At 39.1% G+C, this 20,236-nt stretch overlaps 1 protein-coding gene across 2 annotated transcripts in view; it reads left to right on the top strand.

The window, feature by feature from the left end:
- ASCC3 (activating signal cointegrator 1 complex subunit 3) overlaps positions 1 to 20,236 on the top strand; it is a 194,592-nt gene that overhangs the window by 103,152 nt on the left and 71,204 nt on the right. For both annotated transcript variants that reach the window (XM_033143493.1, XM_033143494.1), the window contains 9 exons: positions 323 to 547; positions 9,223 to 9,342; positions 12,117 to 12,281; positions 13,607 to 13,693; positions 15,450 to 15,626; positions 16,684 to 16,909; positions 17,313 to 17,467; positions 18,050 to 18,148; positions 18,752 to 18,920. In XM_033143493.1, coding sequence (XP_032999384.1) covers positions 323 to 547; positions 9,223 to 9,342; positions 12,117 to 12,281; positions 13,607 to 13,693; positions 15,450 to 15,626; positions 16,684 to 16,909; positions 17,313 to 17,467; positions 18,050 to 18,148; positions 18,752 to 18,920 — 1,423 coding nt within the window. The remainder of the gene's footprint in view (positions 1 to 322; positions 548 to 9,222; positions 9,343 to 12,116; positions 12,282 to 13,606; positions 13,694 to 15,449; positions 15,627 to 16,683; positions 16,910 to 17,312; positions 17,468 to 18,049; positions 18,149 to 18,751; positions 18,921 to 20,236) is intronic.

Here is a 20,236-nt window from a genome sequence, read left to right as displayed (position 1 = left end):
TCCTCTCTCCATATTAGCCATTAAAAATCTATAAAGTGTCATATATTTACCATTGTTTGCAAAAGGAAAGGTACGTTTGTGGGGGTAAAGTATGCTGCTAATTATCTAGTAAAGTTAGAGGGGGGTTGCTTGAAAAAAAACTGTCTCTCCCCTTTGGGAATCTAGTTGGATAGTAAAGATTTAAATATATCACAGATTATGGAAGGATTAGTTTAAGTACACTCCTGAAATCCTGCTGTATTTGCCTAATTTTGGTCTTCAGCTCATCTGGATTAGACTCATGTGTGTTTATGTTAATTTTTATTAACTTTCCGTCAACCAGGGAACACAGATCTATGCTGCAAAAAGAGGCTCCTTTGTTGACCTTGGAATTTTAGATGTCATGCAGATATTTGGTCGAGCTGGACGACCTCAGTTTGACAAATTTGGAGAAGGCGTCATTATTACAACACATGACAAACTCAGCCATTACCTGACCCTGCTTACTCAGCAGAATCCAATCGAGAGCCAGTTTCTTGAAAGTCTGGCAGACAACTTGAACGCAGAGGTACATTTTCTTAAGCGATTCTGCGTAGCTAATACATACGACCCTTTTGAAACCAATATGAATATAATGTGAGAAAATTCAGTACTGTTTATATTCCTAAATTATAGCAGCTTCACTAAATAGTTTCCGGGGTTTGCGTAGTGACACTGGGTAACATATTTTGCAAATGTAGCAGTGCTCTGTAGAGTCTAAATCAAGAATACTGAATTGTTTTTTAATGCGGTTAGCCATTTTTATGAATAAGACCAAGTCTGGTTTAACAGCTCTCAAGCAGCTTTAAAAGCCGCTCAACACATCAGAAGATTTAATGGCTCTTCTTACTGCAACGTGTTGTGTGTAAGAGGTTGGTCCAAAGAGGAGATAATTACATATTACCAGAAGGGATTATACTTTTCCTGATTATTCTCCTTGTACAAACCTTTCTCAAGTGGATTTCAATCTGCACACGCAGATGTAAAAACAAAACAAGTGAGTTGTGCAAAGTTTGATGAGTCGTGAGGAAGGACTAGGGGATAGGCCAATTCATTTTCTAAGCTCCACATTAAACTGTGTGCTTTTTAGGATTTGGACCCGTACCTTTCTGTCAAGTTACAAGAGCCAGAAGAGGGAAGATCAGCACAAGTGTGAACTTCCTTGCTTCTTGGGCTGCTGCAGAGGGCTTCCTTCCCATAGTCTCCTAGACTATGAGAATGCTGTGAGTGGTGTTTCTTGGGTCAAGAAGAAGTAGTCAATATTAGAAGCTACAGTAGCAAGTCTTCTAATTTGTCAGGATTATGTTGGCATAGTGTGCAGATTCACACAGGTACCCATCACAGTGCTGTTGATTCAGCACTGAAACAATTGTGGGTGAGAACAAATGCCTTTTTTAAAAAAAGGATTAAGGCCATCACTGTCTGCTAGTCATGTTTATTATATAGTACCTCCAGGATGAGAGGCAGCATGACCCTTAATACCCATCTCTGGGGAGCAACAGAAGGAGATGATTATTGTCCTCATGCCCTGCTTGTGGACCTCCCAGGGTAATCTGTTGACCAAAAAATGAATGCTGGAGTAGATAGACCTTTGACCTGAACCAACAGGGCATTTCTTATGTTTACATCTCTTCGAAAAATTTAGCAAGCTGGTATTACGTTGTATGATAGATATGCCAATTGTCCTCTGAGATGTGTTAATATTTATTATCATTTCTATACCACCCTTCATCTGAGGATCACAGGGTGTTTTACAATACAAAAACACAAAATACATACAACAGTAACAATCAAAAGCAATCACCACCACCACCTGACACATGGTTTAAATGCCATAGATTTTTTAATTAGCCAAAGGCCTGGTAGAAGACAAATGTTTTGCCTGGCACCCAGATGTAGTAACTCTCCTGTCCCCCCCACCCAATCTTCCAGTAAAATGTCATATTTTTGAGGCAACAATAGAGACAAGCAAGTGAAGGACTGTTCTGCTGGTTCTGACCTTTGTTTTGCTCTCTATTTTGACAATGGACATGCATGTACTGCCTCATACTGCTTTGAACATTGATCACAGGAGGCAATCTAGCTTCCATATCAGAAAAAAAGCAGAAAGGAAGTTAGAACACTCATTTTTCTTTGGCCACCCCAAAATGCAATTTCGTTTTCGTAAAAGTTTAATTATGCTTTAAAAGATCTAGTGCACAGTAAGCATAAAATTAATCTTCAATGGTCAGGAACTGTGCCAGTTTCCGACAACTGAGGGTCAATGTTGAAGTGTGTTAATGATTTCTAATAAACTTATGTTAGTGAAAATAGCAATGCATCTCAGCTGGTGTAACTGAAAATGCTGAAAAGCAAAAGTGTGAAGCACTGACAGGGCCATGAAACCATCATTTTTTATGTACTCTGGAACACTGGACATGACTTTTCCTGCTGACATGACAAGCCAGGAAAGATCGGTACTTGCTTGATTACAGAAAATCAATTGTAAGTCAGGCCAATTACAAAAGTCTTTCGTTTCTCTTGATTGTAACTCAGTCATTTATCTCTTTCAGTTCAGATGATCTTATAAATATCTTCCATTCTTGCTTAACTAGCTTTTGCTATAATCAGAGGGGAAAGGCTTTGGAGTCATCAGGAGAAATCCTAATAAAGTTACCAGCTTTTCTGTTTAACGGTGCTTGGAAAAGCGAAAGTAACACAGAGAGCAATTAGTACCACCTGCTTCTTTATGTTCAATTCTGTTGAAATTACACAAAGAGGTGTTGCATCCATTCTCTTCCTGTTGCAATATCCTGCACTCCCCCAAAAGCAACTCCCGAGGATTTGGGAAGCCTCCAGAATGGTACTTGATGTGGCTGTGGGGGCTGCCACTGCTGGAACAACGGCATACGTCAGTGGACATCAGAAATCCTGTGTGTGTGCGCAAGTGTGTGACTGCCTTCCACTTGCACTCACTAAGCTGGGTCTAAGGCAGTGCTTCAGTGGCTCATAATTAAAACGGCTGCATTCTTATCCATCTCAGTGGGAAGTCACTTGGTTGTTAAAGGCCAATTTAGGTTTAAAACAAAGAAAGGCTTTCAAAACAAGATGGGCAAATAGGACATGTAACACAGTGTTGTAATGTGGAATGTTCTAAGGCGTTGGGTCTTCTGGATAATTGGAAACACCAGATTTTCCCTTCGTATCTACTCTTGAGAACAGAGCATTTTAGAGATGGTTTTCTGACCAAACTCTCACTAGTTTCCGTAAGAATGCGTTTACTGAGCTGCGTTTCCGAGTTAAGCCCACTGCAGCCTTCGATAGCTGCTACAGGAAGGTCCCACATGCAGTCAGGCATTGTATTTGTGGTCAATCTCAGGTGGAAGACATCACGTGTTATCGGGTAGCCTGCTGCTTATATAGAGACCCAAAAGAGCGCTTTCTGAAACCTTTGTTCACAAAGTAAGCAGGTACGCCCTAGCAGAAATGGTTTGTTTTCTTTTGAGGGACAAGAATAGCTTTTTAACACATAGAGTGCCCACCCCCTATGCACTGTTTGTAAAAAAAAAAAACAACCACCACCAGGAAAAATGAGTTAGATAAAATAGCTGTAAATTGTTGTGGTGATTTAGAAATTTAATCAGAAATCAAGATGAATTTGAGATTGTTGGTATCTCTGGTAACTTCTCTCTCTTACATCATGGGTAGTGGCTCACATTAGGGATTTTGACTGCATAAGCAATGGCATGCACAGCCTGAAAAATAGAAATAGAACAATGAGAACCTGCAACAAAATGTTGACACTTCTGGAGTACTCCTGTTTGTTTACTCCAGTCAGCCAGTCATACTCTCCTCCACAATACTCCATTCTGTCTTCCCTCCCACTCAATTTTATAACCTCTCCCTGAAATAGTCAGTCTTCCATGGCTGCTAAGCATGCTCAGTTCTTAACACATGGTTTCCCATAGTGGCCTTTCCCCCCCTAAATGAGTTTTTTACTTCTGCATACCTTGGAATTCCCCAAAACCTTCTGGCACCCTGTTGTTGTTTTTGTGTGTTTGTGTGGTGCCATTTTGACTACATAAGCAACATCACTCAAAAATCAGAATCTTTAGTAGAATAAGCTGTTTATAGGTGTTATGAGACTAGGGCTTGCTGATCAGAAGGTCAGCGGTTCGAATCCCCGTGACAGGGTGAGCTCCTGTTGCTCGTTCCCAGCTCCTCCCCACCTAGCAGTTCGAAAGCACATCAAAGTGCAATTGGATAAATAGGTACTGCTCCGGCGGAAAGGTAAATGGCATTTCCGTGCACTGCTCTGGTTCACCAAAAGCGGCTTTGTCATGCTGGCCACATGACCCGGAAGCTGTACGCCGGCTCCCTCGGCCAGTAACGCGAGATGAGTGCCGCAACCCCAGAGTCGGACACGACTGAACCTAATGGTCAGGGGTCCCTTTACCTTTACCTTTACATGTTATTAAAGGACCAAGCGAAAGCTGCTATTCTCTGTTTGATACGCTCATACATTTCCAATACTTAGTTTGGGAAAGTGAGTCTTCAGGTGTTCAAAAGAAGCGGCACATGATTGAACTCAAATCTAGACACACAGGTCCCCCAGTACCTCACTTTAGAGAAGCCTCTCAATCTTTGGCCTAGGCCCCTAAGCTTTTGCAGCCTGAGGGGCACATTCCCTGCTGGGCAACCTTGTGGGGGCACGTGCCAGTGTCAGAGCGTACATTTTTTAAGTAGGCTAGTTTGTATGCATGCTCACATACAAGTCTCTGACCTTTATGCAGGCAAGCCAAAGGCATCATCAGAGTTCAAGGACAGGGCTGATAAGGAGCATGACCCAGAGAGAGGGTGTGTGGCTAGGGAGGCAATGGGTGGGGAGGGTGCACCAAGGTGGGACATGGGAGAACCTTGCCTTGGCTTCATATAAATACAGTATTGCAACACCAGGCATCCTTAAACATATTCTGAAAAGTGAGGAGACGTATCAGTATGCACAGCGTTCAGGATAGATGCCGAGATGTATGCAGCATGGTCTGTGACATGAAGGGGTAATTTATAGAGAGAGAAAAGGGGAGAGGAACAGGCCTCTGGAAGTATCTGAAATAGTGCTTTTGTTAAGGACTTAAAATACTATGAAGCATGTCTCCCACTGTTCAGTATGCCAAACAAGTTCAGAGACGTTGCTTTAAAAATAACAAGTAAATTGAAGGTTGCTCAGGCAGGACATAAAATACTGAGCAGTTGTGGGGTGGGTGGGTAGGTGGGTGTTGTGGCAAATAGATGGCCGTTCAAAATATAGTAGCAGTTCCAAAACAAGCAAACTGGCATGACTATGCTGATGAAGCACTTGAGAAAAGAATTCATGCTGTGCCAGTTTAAAGGCAAATGTTCTATCTTCTGCACACACCAGATACCCCTTTGCAAATTTTGATTTAATTATTGTGTTCAATACTTCAGCTACCCAGTAACTTTTGCACAGGGATATAGTTCATTAAAAGTGTTTTACATCTTTCTGTGTAGGTCTTTCTTTCATTACACTGTCCTCTACACTTATCTTGGACAAGGTCATTTGTAATGATGTACGGTACATTTACTGATGATCTGCACAAGTATGGTTAGTTTGAGAGACAAAAGGGCATGGAGACAAAACTAATCCACATTGTTATCTACTCTGGCATATGTTGGTTCTAACAGAGCTGCTCACCTGCCCTCCTTTCTTGTAAATAGCAAAGAACAGTTACTTCTTTGCCTACCTACAAACAAAATCAGTTCAGCTTTGCAAAGAGAAAAAACAAAGCAGAATTCTACCTGCTACTTTTTAATTTCACAGAAATTAAAAGCATTTCCAAGCCCTGTCTTAGAACTCATTTTATTGTGGTTGGGGTGGCGGCGTTTAGTGTCAAAATTTGCATGTTTGCCAAGCTACCAAACAAAATGTGCAAAATGAAGTGTTTCTCTCTGTGTCCAAGTCCTGTATGCCAACACCTCCCAAAGGATTTTTTTTTCCTGTGATGAAATCATCTTGCCCCCCAAACAACTTTTTTTTTAAGGTGCCGCCATAGGGCACAGCTCAGAGATGTCTCCCAAGATTTGGGGAGAGGGGAAGCTGTACTTGTATGGCAATGCCTATGGCAGCTTTCATACTTGGAACTGGAGTCTAGGCAGAGTCCTTCTTTCCTACTTATCCATCTTTCTATTTACTATATTTTTATGCCACTTCTCAGACAATTGTTCTCTCCCAAAGCCGTTCACACGAGTTTTCAAAAAGAGGAAAGGAACAGGCCCAGGCTTACAAACAAAGAGAACAAGACACACAAGGAGCAGAATGTGGAGAGGAAAGGTTGAGATCAGTTCTTCTTCAAGGCCAAAACAAAATCGGAACGGATTGTTGTAAACCACTCTTGAGCCTTTTTGGCCAAAGGGTGGAGTCATAAATGCCTAGAGTATATGGTGAACTACAGCCATTTAAATCCAGTTTGGGCTAGGCTGATCTTCCTTTGCTGGTGGTCTCCTTGGATACCAGTTGGTGGTCCTTGTTCTCTTGGCCAATGGATGGAACCAGAGTGTTGCATTCCTCCCTCCCACTCCTTCTGCAGCTCAAGGGCAATTGGACGTTGGAGCAGAGTGTTCTTTTGGCAAGGTGTCAGGAAGCAAACTCCTGTAATTGTCCTTTCCTTGGCCAATTGAAATGGGCAGACTGGTGTCCCCCTTGCCATTATGTTGTTCCTGAGAAGTGGGGGCGCAGCCGGCCCTCCTCTTCCCCCCTCCCCCTTTGCACATGGATTCCTGGATGATGGCAGAGGTCAGAGTGTGCCTCCTGAGGAAATAGATTGGAGAGTACAGTATGCAAAGAGATTCTGCCTAAGTGGCAGCTCATGTCTGGAACCTGTCCCAGGTGTGATCATGCAAGGATAATGGGTTTCTCTGCTCTCTTGTATCTCAGGTGTTCTGGGGCTTCCAAGGTCTGTGTGTCCACAGTTCCCTGGGGCCTTTGCACATGACCTGAACAAAAAAGATAGATGACATTTTCAGTATATTTTTCTGTGCCCCCTTGAAATGGGAGGTGTTTAAAAAGCAGCAGTGACACAAAATAGATAGTTTCAGCTCAGCTTTCATTTTTCTCTGTTAAAAACAAAAAGACGACAGGGCACTGAAGTGGACACAAGGTGGCAGCAAATCTTCAAAAGTAGTTTCTGTTCTGCAGCACCATCTGTGTTCAATAAGGGCTATAATAATAACATTAAAGAGTTTAACATCTTCATGGCTGCAGTCTTTAATCCATTCGTTCTGTAGTAGTCCTGTTGATGTTTAATGAGTACAACTCCACAGTGAGGGGGTTTTTTTAGGGCTATTTTGCATATTTGCCTCTTTGCTGTCTGTTTTTCCTTCTGATTACCCAGATAACTAGTTGCGAACAAACAGTAAAAACAATATGGGTTAAAAGCAACGTTTTGGTTCAGAGGGGTAAATTTTTGCAAGGCCAATATTGCTGTCATAGTAGGACAGGGAGAGAACATGTTGAGAAGGAGCACATTGTTACCTTTTCTGAAAGGAGTGTTATAGTTTCAATAGTCCAAAACTTAACATTTCCAGGAGCAATAATGTTGTTGTGTAATAGGAGGAAATGCCTTCACTCCTCTTTCAAAATAGAACAAGCAAGTACTTCACTGAATCATGGGCAGAAATCAAATGCATACATTAGTTTAGGTAACAAATTGTGTGATATGCCTGTGACTTAGTACCTTTTTTCCTCTCGTTTGGATGGAGATGCACTCATTTAGTGCAGATCTGCATTTTTAACCTTTATGCGGCCCCATTCAGATATCAAAATAACCTTTATTTGACTTTAAATGTCCACGATAGCAGAGAGATACAATTTGGCTCTAACAAAATCTGGTGCTATTAATGCAGTTGGAGAATTTCGTATTAAAGATACTTTAAACAGCTTCATGTCATCCTGACACAGGTTGTGGGGCTCGGTTGAGAGAAGGCTTTGTTTATGATAAGATAGAAGCTTGGGGTATTAGAACGAATGGAAATGTTTTATAGGATAATTTCGGAGAGGGGAATTGGATTACGATGGTTAGACTCTTGGGGAATGAGTTGGTAGTACTTATTTTCAAGTAAATGTGCTTTGTTAGGCATACAGGGTTTGCCATTATAAATTCACTTGCTTGGAACTAGTTTCCATATAAATCAGTGAGGCTAATTTCTAAGTGAATATCAAGGAAGGTGTGGAATTTCAGAATTTATCTTATGAACTTTTTTTTTTTTTACGGTGATTCCATATAATCTGGTGCTTTGGAATTGTCCAAGTAAATGGGTGTAGTTTTGGTGCATGCTTTTACATACCACTGAATATAGTTTGATGCTTAAAATGACATTGTGTGCATTTAGGGCCTATCTATAAGTCTCAATCACATTTCAGCATTTGTGTTGTATGAGTCAAATTGCAGAGTCCTTATTACAATATATTCTAGCCATATGGGGTGACAGGTAATTGTATTATCCTGGTAGTCCCCATTCTGCCATTGCCCTTTTAAAAACAACCCCTTTAACTAGATGTGCAGTTCAAGAGAAAGGAGGATATAGCTGTAAAATAATTGAAATGTATTTATTTATTTTTTGAAGAAAATTGTGCACAAATTCTGTGGCGTCACTTCGGTGTTTGTGTATGTATCTGTTAACCTTGACTAAATATAAGAGTGTTGCCCACTTGGAATTGTACAAAAATGTTAACGCCCAAAATGATGATGGGATGCAGTAGGATCCAAAGTTTCATATGAAAGGGATCATTTGGTGAGTAGAACTCTGCTCCCATGAATTGAAGCTCCTACTGTTTATGGAATGGGACTTCTAAACCCAGACCAATATGCAGAAATGCATAATCTGGTTTTCCAAGTGTACTGTGTTCTAAGTTTGTTGGCAGAATATGACACTCCTGCTATGAAAGAACTGCCATTGTGGAGAAACTTTCTATCAGGGCCTCTGGTTTCAAGAAAAAGCCATAGGATGCAAATACTTCAAATAAATAAATAGTGAGACAAATCTTGGTGCATTCTTTAAAAAAAAAAACAATTGAAGCTCCTTAATTTGTCAGTTTGGAAATATTTCATTATAACTTTCCTCATTTCCTGCTCATAGAATTTATGGTTGCCTTTATATCAATCTCAGCTCTTAACATGTAAATTTAATTTTATTTCTTCCTACTTGCAGATTGCTCTCGGAACAGTGACAAATGTCGAGGAAGCAGTAAAGTGGATAAGTTACACTTACCTTTATGTACGGATGAGAGCAAACCCATTAGTATATGGCATCAGTCACAAGGCTTATCAGGTAGAAAATGCATGAAAAAACTAACCTGCTTTCTGGTTCCATAATCCTTTCCTGATGGGAGATTAAATATTTGCCAGTGCTGCTTTTCCTGACGTCAGCAACTCCTATAAGTGCTTTAAAACATGGAAAATACTCCATTGAGCAAAATGTAAAAAGGAAAGCAACTTGAATTATTTTTCCTGAGTCATCCTGATAGATAAAGTTTTGAACAGTCAGGCAGAACACATAGAAAATAATCAAATGAGCACACATCATATGTGAAGGTGGCCTATTCAGACCTGGTTTTGCATAGCAATCTCTCTCTGTATTTCGGTGCTAAATATAAGCTTGGCAAACTGAATGTGAAAATGTTCACGTGAACCCCCTTGTGTGTTCATGAATGCATGAGCAGTCTTGGGTAAGCACCCGCTGGTGCCCCTTGGCATCCACACATTTATTGTTATAAGAAAGGGGTTTAATGTGAACCTTCTGCAGCTACCAGAATGTGTGGTTGCCAGGCACACCAGCAGTTGGATATATTCCTGCAAACCCCTCGCTCTTTTAGTTGCACACTCAGAATCTGAGAGTGAGTGCTGGTGTAGTGGTTAAGAGAATAAACCCTGAGTATTCAAGCCTAATGACTGAACTCAGTAGGTACTGTAATCTTATGATCAGCACTGCTACTCAGTGCTGGATTTACATATAAGCTAAATAAACTATAGCTTAGGGCCCCACTCTCTTGGGGGCCCCAAAAAATTTTAAAGAAAAAAAACCTGGATGTACATTTCCAAAATACAAGATAAAAAACAAATAAAATAAAACTTACATACAGCAACAGTATGCATTAATAATTATTTCACCATTAATATACTTCTTCTTAATTGTATTTCAGTTCAACAATTACTTTGATAAAATACATATTTTGTTATGTGCAAATGCCTTTAGATACATATTAGGTCCATAAATTACCATATAGCATATATTCAATACACAAAACAGTGACAATTGGTTGTTGATAAACAACAGCTAGACATAAAGTGCCCCATTACCTTCAGTAGCTTAGTACCCTGCTGTTACTCATAGAAGGATAATAATAATTTGTCTACCTTGGTTACAAAAAGATAATCTGTGGCATCCCACATTGCTTGAGAAAACTTCTCCTTGTTCAGTAGGACAAAGTGATGATAATTATTTGGTATAATCCTTTTTAAATAAAAAAAAATTACCCATATTTCTTGGAAGAGAATTGCAACATCATGGCTATGAGCAGCAACTGGATAGTTTGTCAAGTATAATATTTTGTCCCACAAGGTATCATTTGACCACACTCAGGTCAAAGCTAGGCTTTTTCTTCTTCTTATGGCTGATAATTTATTCACATTCTAATGAGACTTACAGCTTACAAATGCTGCAAAGGCAGATGTTTGTCTTTGCTGCTGTATGTAGTCTGCGCAGGCTCAAATATAAAATTCTGAGAAAATTTCTTAAATCTGCCTTTAGTACCTGGTGTTTGCTTAAATTATTCCTATAACATTAAAGAAAATCCAATTCCCTCTACTCATCTTGAATATATTTGAATACTTGAATATATTTGAATTCTGAAATGATCCTCTATAACACAGAATATTCTCATAGGGAGATAATGAGACTTTTAGGAGCCCACGCTGGAAAAAAGGGAGAATTCAATACAGTGAATCTTTGCCTGCCTTCATATGGACTACAGAAAAAAGGAGACTTCTTATTCTTTATTCTTTAAGGAATTTAGAGCTTTATGCTAACATTCAGTTGTTGTTTGTAGTAACTTCTTCCTACTGCAGCAAGTGGTTACACTGAATTAAAAGTTTGCTCATCTCTGAGCCCATAACAAATTAGCCCCTGCCCCACTGTTTCAGAGGGATGGGTTTCATCTTAGAGGGGAAGCTTGATTTTGTGAGTGCAATTTTAGGAATAGCGAAGCAAAAATTAGTTGCATTTCATATCTTAAGCAAATATTCTTCAAACCATTAATATATCTGGCTATTATTTAGTACAACAACAACAGCTACAATAAATTGTAGTTGAGGCTCCAGTACTTTGGCCACCTCGTGAGAAGAGAAGACTCCCTAGAAAAGACCCTGATGTTGGGAAAGATGGAGGGCACAAGGAGAAGGGGACGACAAAGGATGAGATGGTTGGACAGTGTTCTCGAAGCGACTAGCATGTGTTTGGCCAAACTGCGAAAGGCAGTGAAAGATAGGCATGCCTGGCGTGCTCTGGTCCATGGGGTCACGAAGAGTTGGACACGACTGAACGAGTGAACAACAACAATAAATTCTTCTAAAATATGTCACCTTTTGTTATTACTATCCATAATAAAGCTATTTGTCAAGTTATATATACCGACACATCCCAAACCTATTAAGCATTTCAGTTCTAAATATGCCAGATAAATTGAATGGAGTCAAATGAAATCAATAAAATTGTACTATGTATGCATATCCATATACAGTGGTGCCCCGCTATATGAAAATAATTTGTTCTACGAGTTTTTTCGTAGAGCAAATTATTCGTCTAGCGAAGCGGCAATGGATCGTGGAGGTTTTCACGCTAAATATATATATATATCGTCTTGCGAAGCAGCCCCATTGACTTTTTCGTCTTGCGGGGCAGCTTCCGCTAGACGAATGCCGTTCGTCTAGCGAGTTTTTCGTCTAGCGAGGCATTCGTCTAGCGGGGCACCACTGTATTAATCTGAAGCTGTAAAAGTGGGAGGACAGGGGACAGATAAATATATATAATGCTTTACTGTGTTTTAGATGGATCCAGGCTTAGAGAAGCACAGAGAGCAGCTAGTGATTGAAGTTGGCCGAAAGTTGGACAAAGCTCGCATGATTCGTTTTGAAGAGAGAACTGGATTTTTTTCTTCTACAGATCTAGGAAGAATTGCCAGCCACTACTACATTAAATATAATACAATTGAGGTACCCATGCTATTTCTCTGCATACTTTCTCATATTTTGAAATAACGCCACAAAGATCTGTTTAACAGCATCTTCATCTTAGATTTGTAATAAATAGCTACAATTCTGTGCTTGCTTATGTGCTTTTAAATCCAAGTTCTGGAGGGGTGAGGGGCCTTGACCTGGTGTAACATTACAGTTTGCATACTCTTATTCTATAAGCGAGGGTTCAGAGAAAACTACTAGTAAGGTAGGATTGACTCTCTGGAAAACACTGGAAAACACCATCTTATTCAACATGTTGGAAATGTAACATTCTTTCCAGTAGCACCTTAGAGACCAACTAAGTTTGTTCTTGGTATGAGCTTTTGTGTGCATACACACTTCTTCAGATATTTTTTATTTTGTTTTGACTGTGGCAGACCAACACGGCTCCCCACCTGTAACTGGAATGTTGGAAATGTGTATATTCTGAAGACATTTCAGTAATTAGAGTGTTGCAGAACTCGGGATTGTAAGGAGGCAGTGATTTCTATCCTGTTATGTGTTGGTCACAAGCAGCATGGTTTCCACTAAAACCTTGATTATTTGTCTCACGATCCACGATGGCTGGAACTAATGTAATTAATCGTGTAATTAACTTCAGTGCATTTCAGTGGAAAGGAAACATTTAAACCAATGCATAAAATAACAATTATTTACATATTATTTTGCAGTCTAAAAATATATATAGTGAATACTGTTTGTATGATTTTGTTACTGACCTTGGACAAACATTTGAATTGAGGCAAATTCAGCTCTCATTTCCATTTCTGACATAATTCTCCAACACTCTAGGAAGAACATTTGTGTGTGTGTTTGTAGAAGTGATATGCACTTCTGAAAAGTGTTAGTATTTGTTGCTCCATATTTGAAAGACTTACTGTGAGGATCTTAATTGAAATATGTTGCCTCTTTGAACATACAGTCCCATCTGGGTTATTTAAAATCATGTTATTGATGTCCTCATATTTGGACACAGTCACATTTTAGTAAGCTGTACCTGAAACTTTCAGTTTTAAAAAAATGGATACACCACTGGCACCTTGATGAGTTGACTTTTCAGAAGAATCTTGCCCTGTGTATAGCGAGCTCCTTTTACCAAATTTGAGCTAATGCTTTAAATTGCAGAATGTGAAACTAGTATATATGCTTCCTATGTTCAAAACTCCACATCGCTTTTCAAAATAAAAAAGGTTTATTTTGAGCGGTGATGTTGACAATAAGTTTCTCCATCTCTACCGCTTTGTGTCTAGATTGGCACTATTGATAAATATTCTCAAAGGCGAATCTCTCTTTTTTTGCAGACTTTCAATGAACTGTTTGATGCTCATAAAACAGAAGGTGACATTCTTGCTATAGTGTCTAAAGCAGAGGAATTTGAACAGATCAAGGTAAGAACGCATCACCATTTTTTAAAGGCCTCTTTTCTATACATGGAAAGTTGTGTGTGTGTTACTGGATACAGAAACCTCTTCAATTACTACTATATAATGACAGCTCCATGCATCTCTCTGTCTCCCATGCACAGTGTTGCACCTGTCAGTGTGGTGAATGCTAAAGCCCACACTAACAGGGGCTTCTTGAGTACAGCTGGCCAGATATACATGATTTAGGCCAGAATCTTATTTTCTTACTAGAGTACATTTTCTAACCCCGGACAACATTCAATGATGTCTACCTCCCTTGCACAACTGGAAATCCAGTGCAACAACTGGAAATCCTGTGCAACAAGACGTCCAGTTTCTATTCTCTCCTCTGCAGCTCCTGTCCATGCTTCCAGAATCTGTTCTGCAGGGTCTCCCAACTGTCTAGAGCAGATTTTGGATGTGTGCAGAGAGCTGTTGGGAGGGCGGGAGAGAGAAAGAATGGAGAAACCCTGTTACGCAAGCAGATGCCTGCTCATGCCACATCTGATATCACCCCCAGTTTTTAATTCATGGAATTCACTTTAAAGTGAATAGTCTTAATGAGGAATGCAACCCAGAGGGCTGTGAGTGTTCTGTTCTGGCAGCTCTTCAAGAAACTGGGAAGAGGTTGAGTGTACTTTATAAAGAAATCCTTTCAAGATGAGTTGGAGTTTTACTGGCTAGCATTGCGTTAGAGAATAGTCACTTTCTTTTGCAAAAAAAAAAAAAAAAAATCAAATCAAATCACTGCAATCTCCCAAAGTTGCTTTGAATCTGGATGCAAATGTTCCTAAATGTTAGGAAGAAAGGCAAAACTGACATTGTGAGTGAGAGTTTAGATGCTGCTTCAAGTTTATTGAAACCTCAGCCACTTTATTCCTTCAAAAGCTGTGGACAAGTGCTAGTGAGGAAAGGATTTGATGTTAACAAACTGTAGTTCAGTAGTTAACAGAGTGGGGTCTTCTTGAAGTGAAATAATTGGGGGGGGGTGATTGAGAAATCCTGCAAATGGTTCAAGTGACATTTGTGACTTTTCTGCTCTGCTTTCATATTGCATGAGCTGGTCAGGGCTTAAGGGAAACGGCCTCTGTATGGTTCCCTGCAGGTGCCAAACATTTACCCTCTTTAAATAAGTTTTAGACTAATAGACTTTCAGCAAATCAAAGAATATGTAAATGTATGCTCTGTTTTGCAAGTATGAGTGAAAAATTGAAATACTATGCATTATTCAAACTGTAGATATGAATATTTCTTTACTTGCATTAAGACTTAATCTTATTAACAGTGGAAACCTTAATACCATGAATCATAGTACTTCAGAGTTTTGAGCTAAGAACATAATATGCCACATGCAAACTATATGATTTTAATGAATGCATTTAATGTTAATTCAGGTTGGCCCTAATCCAGAAGGACAGAGGTCATACTCTGGTCAAATAAAAAGGGAAATCTCATCAGGTTGAGGATGGTACGGTCAGAAGACTTAATTTTTGAGGCATATCACATTTTTATGTGTCAATGGCAACCTTAATAAAAGGTGATGCATAATGAAATGCAATTGTGTCATTATTAAGATAGTTTCAATTAAGTTTTATTAAGTACAGTGCTGGGAGACTTGTTTTTCAGAAACTGTAGACTGTTTAAAAACACATTTATTGAGAGATAATTGACATTTAATTTTCATGTGGAAGATTTAACAAGTTGCACCAGTCTTTTCAAAGTCTATTAATTTGTGTTTCAGGTGAGAGAAGAAGAAATAGAAGAGCTTGAAGCCTTGCTGGGTGATTTCTGTGAACTTCCCGCTCCTGGTGGTGTAGAGAACAGTTACGGGAAAATAAATATCCTTCTGCAAACATATGTTAGCCGAGGAGAGATGGACAGCTTTTCCCTTATTTCTGATTCTGCTTATGTTGCACAGGTATGAATGTGTGCATGTATTCAATGAAGACTTACCCCAGAAACACAGAAAACTAGAGGTCCCATGTGTTCAAGCCCATACACATTTGACATGAGATTTGGATTTGAAAAACTAATAGTTTTGTGTATATGTATATCGATCTATATGTAATGCATATATATATAGCTTATTGCCCACAGGGCATCCTTTTCACAGTTACGTTGTTTGTTGAGGAGCTCTGTGCATCTGCCGTGAAGCCCTGAAATATTCCACAGGACAATGGAAATGTTCTCTTATTTTAGAAAACCTGTTGACCTAACCATTGTCACCCAGGAAAGAAGAGTCAGACTTAGAATACACCCAGTGCTTGCTTCTGTGGTTGGTCATTGTAAGGCAAGACTTATCATGGTAGATTGTCATGGCTTTCAGAAAGCCTATCCTCTAGGGTTTCAAAAAACTTTGGTTGAAAACTCTTGCTGTATTTTCTTCACAAGCTTTGTGCTCTTGGTTGATTAAAAGCTTTTCTATTCAAAGCATTTGCATAACCAAGGCGATGTTCAACCACAAGAAACAAATAAATAGCTAACATACAAAATGGTAGCATAGATAAGATGATAAAGCAGCAGTTTTTTTTAAAAAAAATAATTTCTCAGCAAATGACTTATGAAACTCAGTAGCTTTCAGCTTGTTGTTGGAAGCTGTAAAGTGAAGCTGCCAGCTGCCTCTTCAAGAGAAAATTACATAATATGGATGCTACAATGGAGAACGACCTTCCTGAAGGTCCATATTGGGGCATCATCCCTTCAGAAAGTTCTGTGTGCCCCCGAGGGAAGGCAGAAATGAGGAGGCCAGGCCTGGAAGTTAGTGCTGTCAGCTCCTGAAGTTGGCATGAGAATATTTTGTGCCATTTGTTTGTTTTAATAGTTTAAATTGTAGTCTACACTGGGTTTTTGGCCGAAATAAATATGATCAATTCATGTTATCCATAGTCGCACCGTTCCATTTGAAACGTATGTGTATTGTAATGGATAGGGAATAGACATAACAATACAATTTATCACCTGCTTGCGCCCTACAGAATGCAGCACGTATTGTCCGAGCTCTTTTTGAAGTGGCTCTTCGAAAACGCTGGCCTGCAATGACATACCGGCTACTAAACCTTAGCAAAGTAATTGACAAGCGATTGTGGGGCTGGGTCAGCCCTCTGCGACAATTTTCAGTCCTGCCACCGTCAGTCCTTTCCAAATTGGAGCAAAAGAATCTCACAATTGATAAGTTGAAGGACATGAGGAAAGATGAAATTGGTAAGATATAGGAAAAAGCTAAGTCAGTGTGTCTTGACTAGATTGAACTCTATTTCTGTCTTTACTGTTTTGCTTGCATTTCAATCCTACCCTTATGCTGAGGCCTTTGTGGTACTAATCTTACACTACTGAAAATACTTCTCTGTAATAAAGGCTCACAGTCTAAATTTATATTGACCTGCATGCACGCTGCTTTGTTCTTAGAAACATACTAATCTGCCTTCTACTGAGTCCCATGTAGCTCAGATACGACCTGATGACATGGACAAGGTCTTTGGGCCAAGCAATATTTCTCACTCTGGGCCAATTTAAAAGTTGTTGTGTGGTTGCTTCCTTTCCCCTCCACTTCCCTTAGACTTCTGGTAAATGCAGATTTGTTTCAAGTTTTATATTTACTTTGCAGGTCACATGCTTCATCATGTGAATATTGGCTTAAAGGTCAAACAGTGTGTCCATCAAATTCCCTCCATTACAATGGAAGCGACCATCCAGCCAATTACACGCACCGTGCTGAGAGTTAGGTTGAACATCACTTCGGATTTCAAATGGAGCGATCAGGTAAGGATGCCTAAAACGTAAAGCCTGGAGAATGTGCTAAATGACTTGGACTCCTCTGAGTTTGACTCAACACACAACCAGTTAGCATGATTTTTTTAAAGTAACTTTTCCTTGCCTATACTTCAGATGATTTTGATGTATGGTATATGAATCTTGTATTTTCTACACTTAAGATCAGAAGCATATTGGTCGTGAAGTTACGCCTCTTAAGTTGGCATCCATCACACTGAATGTTGCCAACCATGTGGGTAAATTTTAAGCAATCTCATGAATCCAGGGAAACTGAACATTCTACAAAGCACAGCTTTTCGCATGAAGCCTACTAAGAAAAAAAATCTGTTGGTGCCACACATTCTTGCATTGGGAAACCTGAGTAATAGATAGGAGTCCTTCCTTTCCACACTAAGTAGGTTAAAATATGCCTTGCTAATTTTAGGCGCAGTGGTATTCTGAGACATTTTACCAACATTTTTTTCATCAGTCGAAATAATGCACCTGCCAGTTTACTTTAATGTGCAGATTGAAAGTCTTAACAGAGCTAGAATATTTTTTTAATGAGTGTGGATTTTCTTTGTCAACTAGGTACATGGAACAGGTGGAGAGCCCTGGTGGATTTGGGTGGAAGACCCTACCAATGATCATATTTACCACTCAGAATATTTTATTATTCAAAAAAAGCAGGTAAATGTATCCTACACAGCAGTTCAAAGCACATACCATGTAAAGTGGTGGGATAGACTTCCATAAACATCAATTTAATATAAATGTTGTAATACAGTTTTATTAGGTATCCAGTATCTGTCTGAATTTTGTTTTCAGATTCACATGCTAAAATTGGCTTTCTGCGTGATCATTCACTGGCATCACTTTTAAAATAAAATCTAATAAAGGATTTGCCTTTCTGGTGTGTCTGAAGGAACAATTACTTGCAGATGAAAAAATCAAATATGTGATGCTACCGTCTATTACAGATGTCAATACAGATTATTACTGGCTACAGTTCCATCAAAAGAAATCACTTAATAAGCAGGAGCCCAATCCTATTGTGTTAAGCCATTTAGTACAGAATCTGTCTCTAAAGCCCAAAGAACCAAAAGAGAGGAATTGATTCTCTTCTGTTTTACTGTGTGTTTTATGAATATAAACAGATACAATAAGCTTGGTTACTTATGTGTATTTCATTTTTTGCATTTACATGAAAAGACAGAGCAACATAATTTTTGTCATCTGGAGAGTGATCATTGTAGTATGTATGTGTATTTTTTACATTTATTTTTACCATAGGTCATTGCAAAAGAGGCTCAGCTGTTGGTATTCACAATTCCCATTTTTGAACCACTACCATCCCAATACTATATCCGGGCTGTATCTGATAGATGGTTAGGAGCTGAGGCTGTCTGTATCATCAATTTTCAGCATCTGATTCTACCAGAAAGACATCCACCTCATACAGGTAACAAAGGAGAGCAGCATTCCTGCACAATCATAGGCCATTTTGATTTCTAAGGCGATCATTCATCCTAAAATGATAATATGCAGCATTGTTTATGTTTTTTCCTTCCTCACTTGTTGCTAGTTTAGATTGTCAGTACTTTACAACAGTGAAATCTATTAGCTAATCTTCAGTGAACCTTTGGAACTTCTCGCTTAACTACAGCAAATTGACTTATGCTTTACAACATTTTTCTCTAATTGTATCTGAGCAAAACACTAAAAGAAGTGGAATTTTCAGTATTTTGTGCCATTGGGAAAAAATATTTTGTCCTTAAAAGAGCGGGATAATATTTTTTCTTCACTATACTATTTGTTTTATCTAGGAACTAATACAGGGCACTACTTCCACATTATTTTATTCATTCCCCACATTTATTAGTCACAAAATCAAAAACAGGTGTCACATGCATTTGTTTGCTGCTTTAGGTTTGCCAGAGAGATATAACATCAGTGTGCCTATTATTGTATAGACTTCTTTTGTAATCATCCCTGTTTAAAATCCAGTATACTTAGTGCATTCAGAATGTACATGTCTGGAGATGACAGCTCCCTGTTTTTGCATGTATAAATTCATACATGCATGGGATGTGTTTAGCCATTGTTGCGCTGTACCTAAGCTGTCTGGCTAAACATGTGTACCCTATTTATCTAATTGACTGATCAATGAGTGCTATTCAGAAGAAACAAAAAGATATTTACACATCAGCAGATAGGGGACCTCCAGGATTTATGGTAATTGACTGCCATTCCCATCTGGTTCCTCTGAAACAATGAAGTGTACAGAGGTCCTGCTAGACAAAGATCAAGAAAGGGCCTTTTCTCCCTCTGACAGATCCCAAGAAATCACAGCATTAGCAGGGGATGATGAAAGAGTTCTGAAATATCTATGAAAAGTATGTTGTGAATATTAAGTCGTGCAGCTTCAGCAGATTTTATGGCTCTCCATCCATACCTGACTGTGAAGCATCCTAAAAGAGGCACTGAGATCTTGAGCCAAACGTAACTTCAAAGAAAGCATCTGTGTAACAGAATCGATGCAAGTCCTGACTAATTTAATAGAAGTTCAATCCAGTCTTGTTATATACATATCAGAGCTTCAGCTCTCCACAGCTCATAATTGTTTGGCAATCAGATACTTCCAGAATGTTCCATATAATCCTGTTGCTTTCTCTCGAATTTCTCATTGCATTTTAAAAATATAATTGGGATATGGTCTATCCTGATCAACCAATCAAATTTTCTGTGGTGATTTGTCATTTCTTTACTATGGCAATA

Source organism: Lacerta agilis, chromosome 3, assembly GCF_009819535.1.
Source record: "Lacerta agilis isolate rLacAgi1 chromosome 3, rLacAgi1.pri, whole genome shotgun sequence".
NCBI classification, from domain to species: Eukaryota; Metazoa; Chordata; class Lepidosauria; order Squamata; family Lacertidae; genus Lacerta; species Lacerta agilis.
The sequence above is the reverse complement of the archived record's forward strand: the minus strand, read 5'-3'. Positions and strand labels throughout refer to the sequence as shown.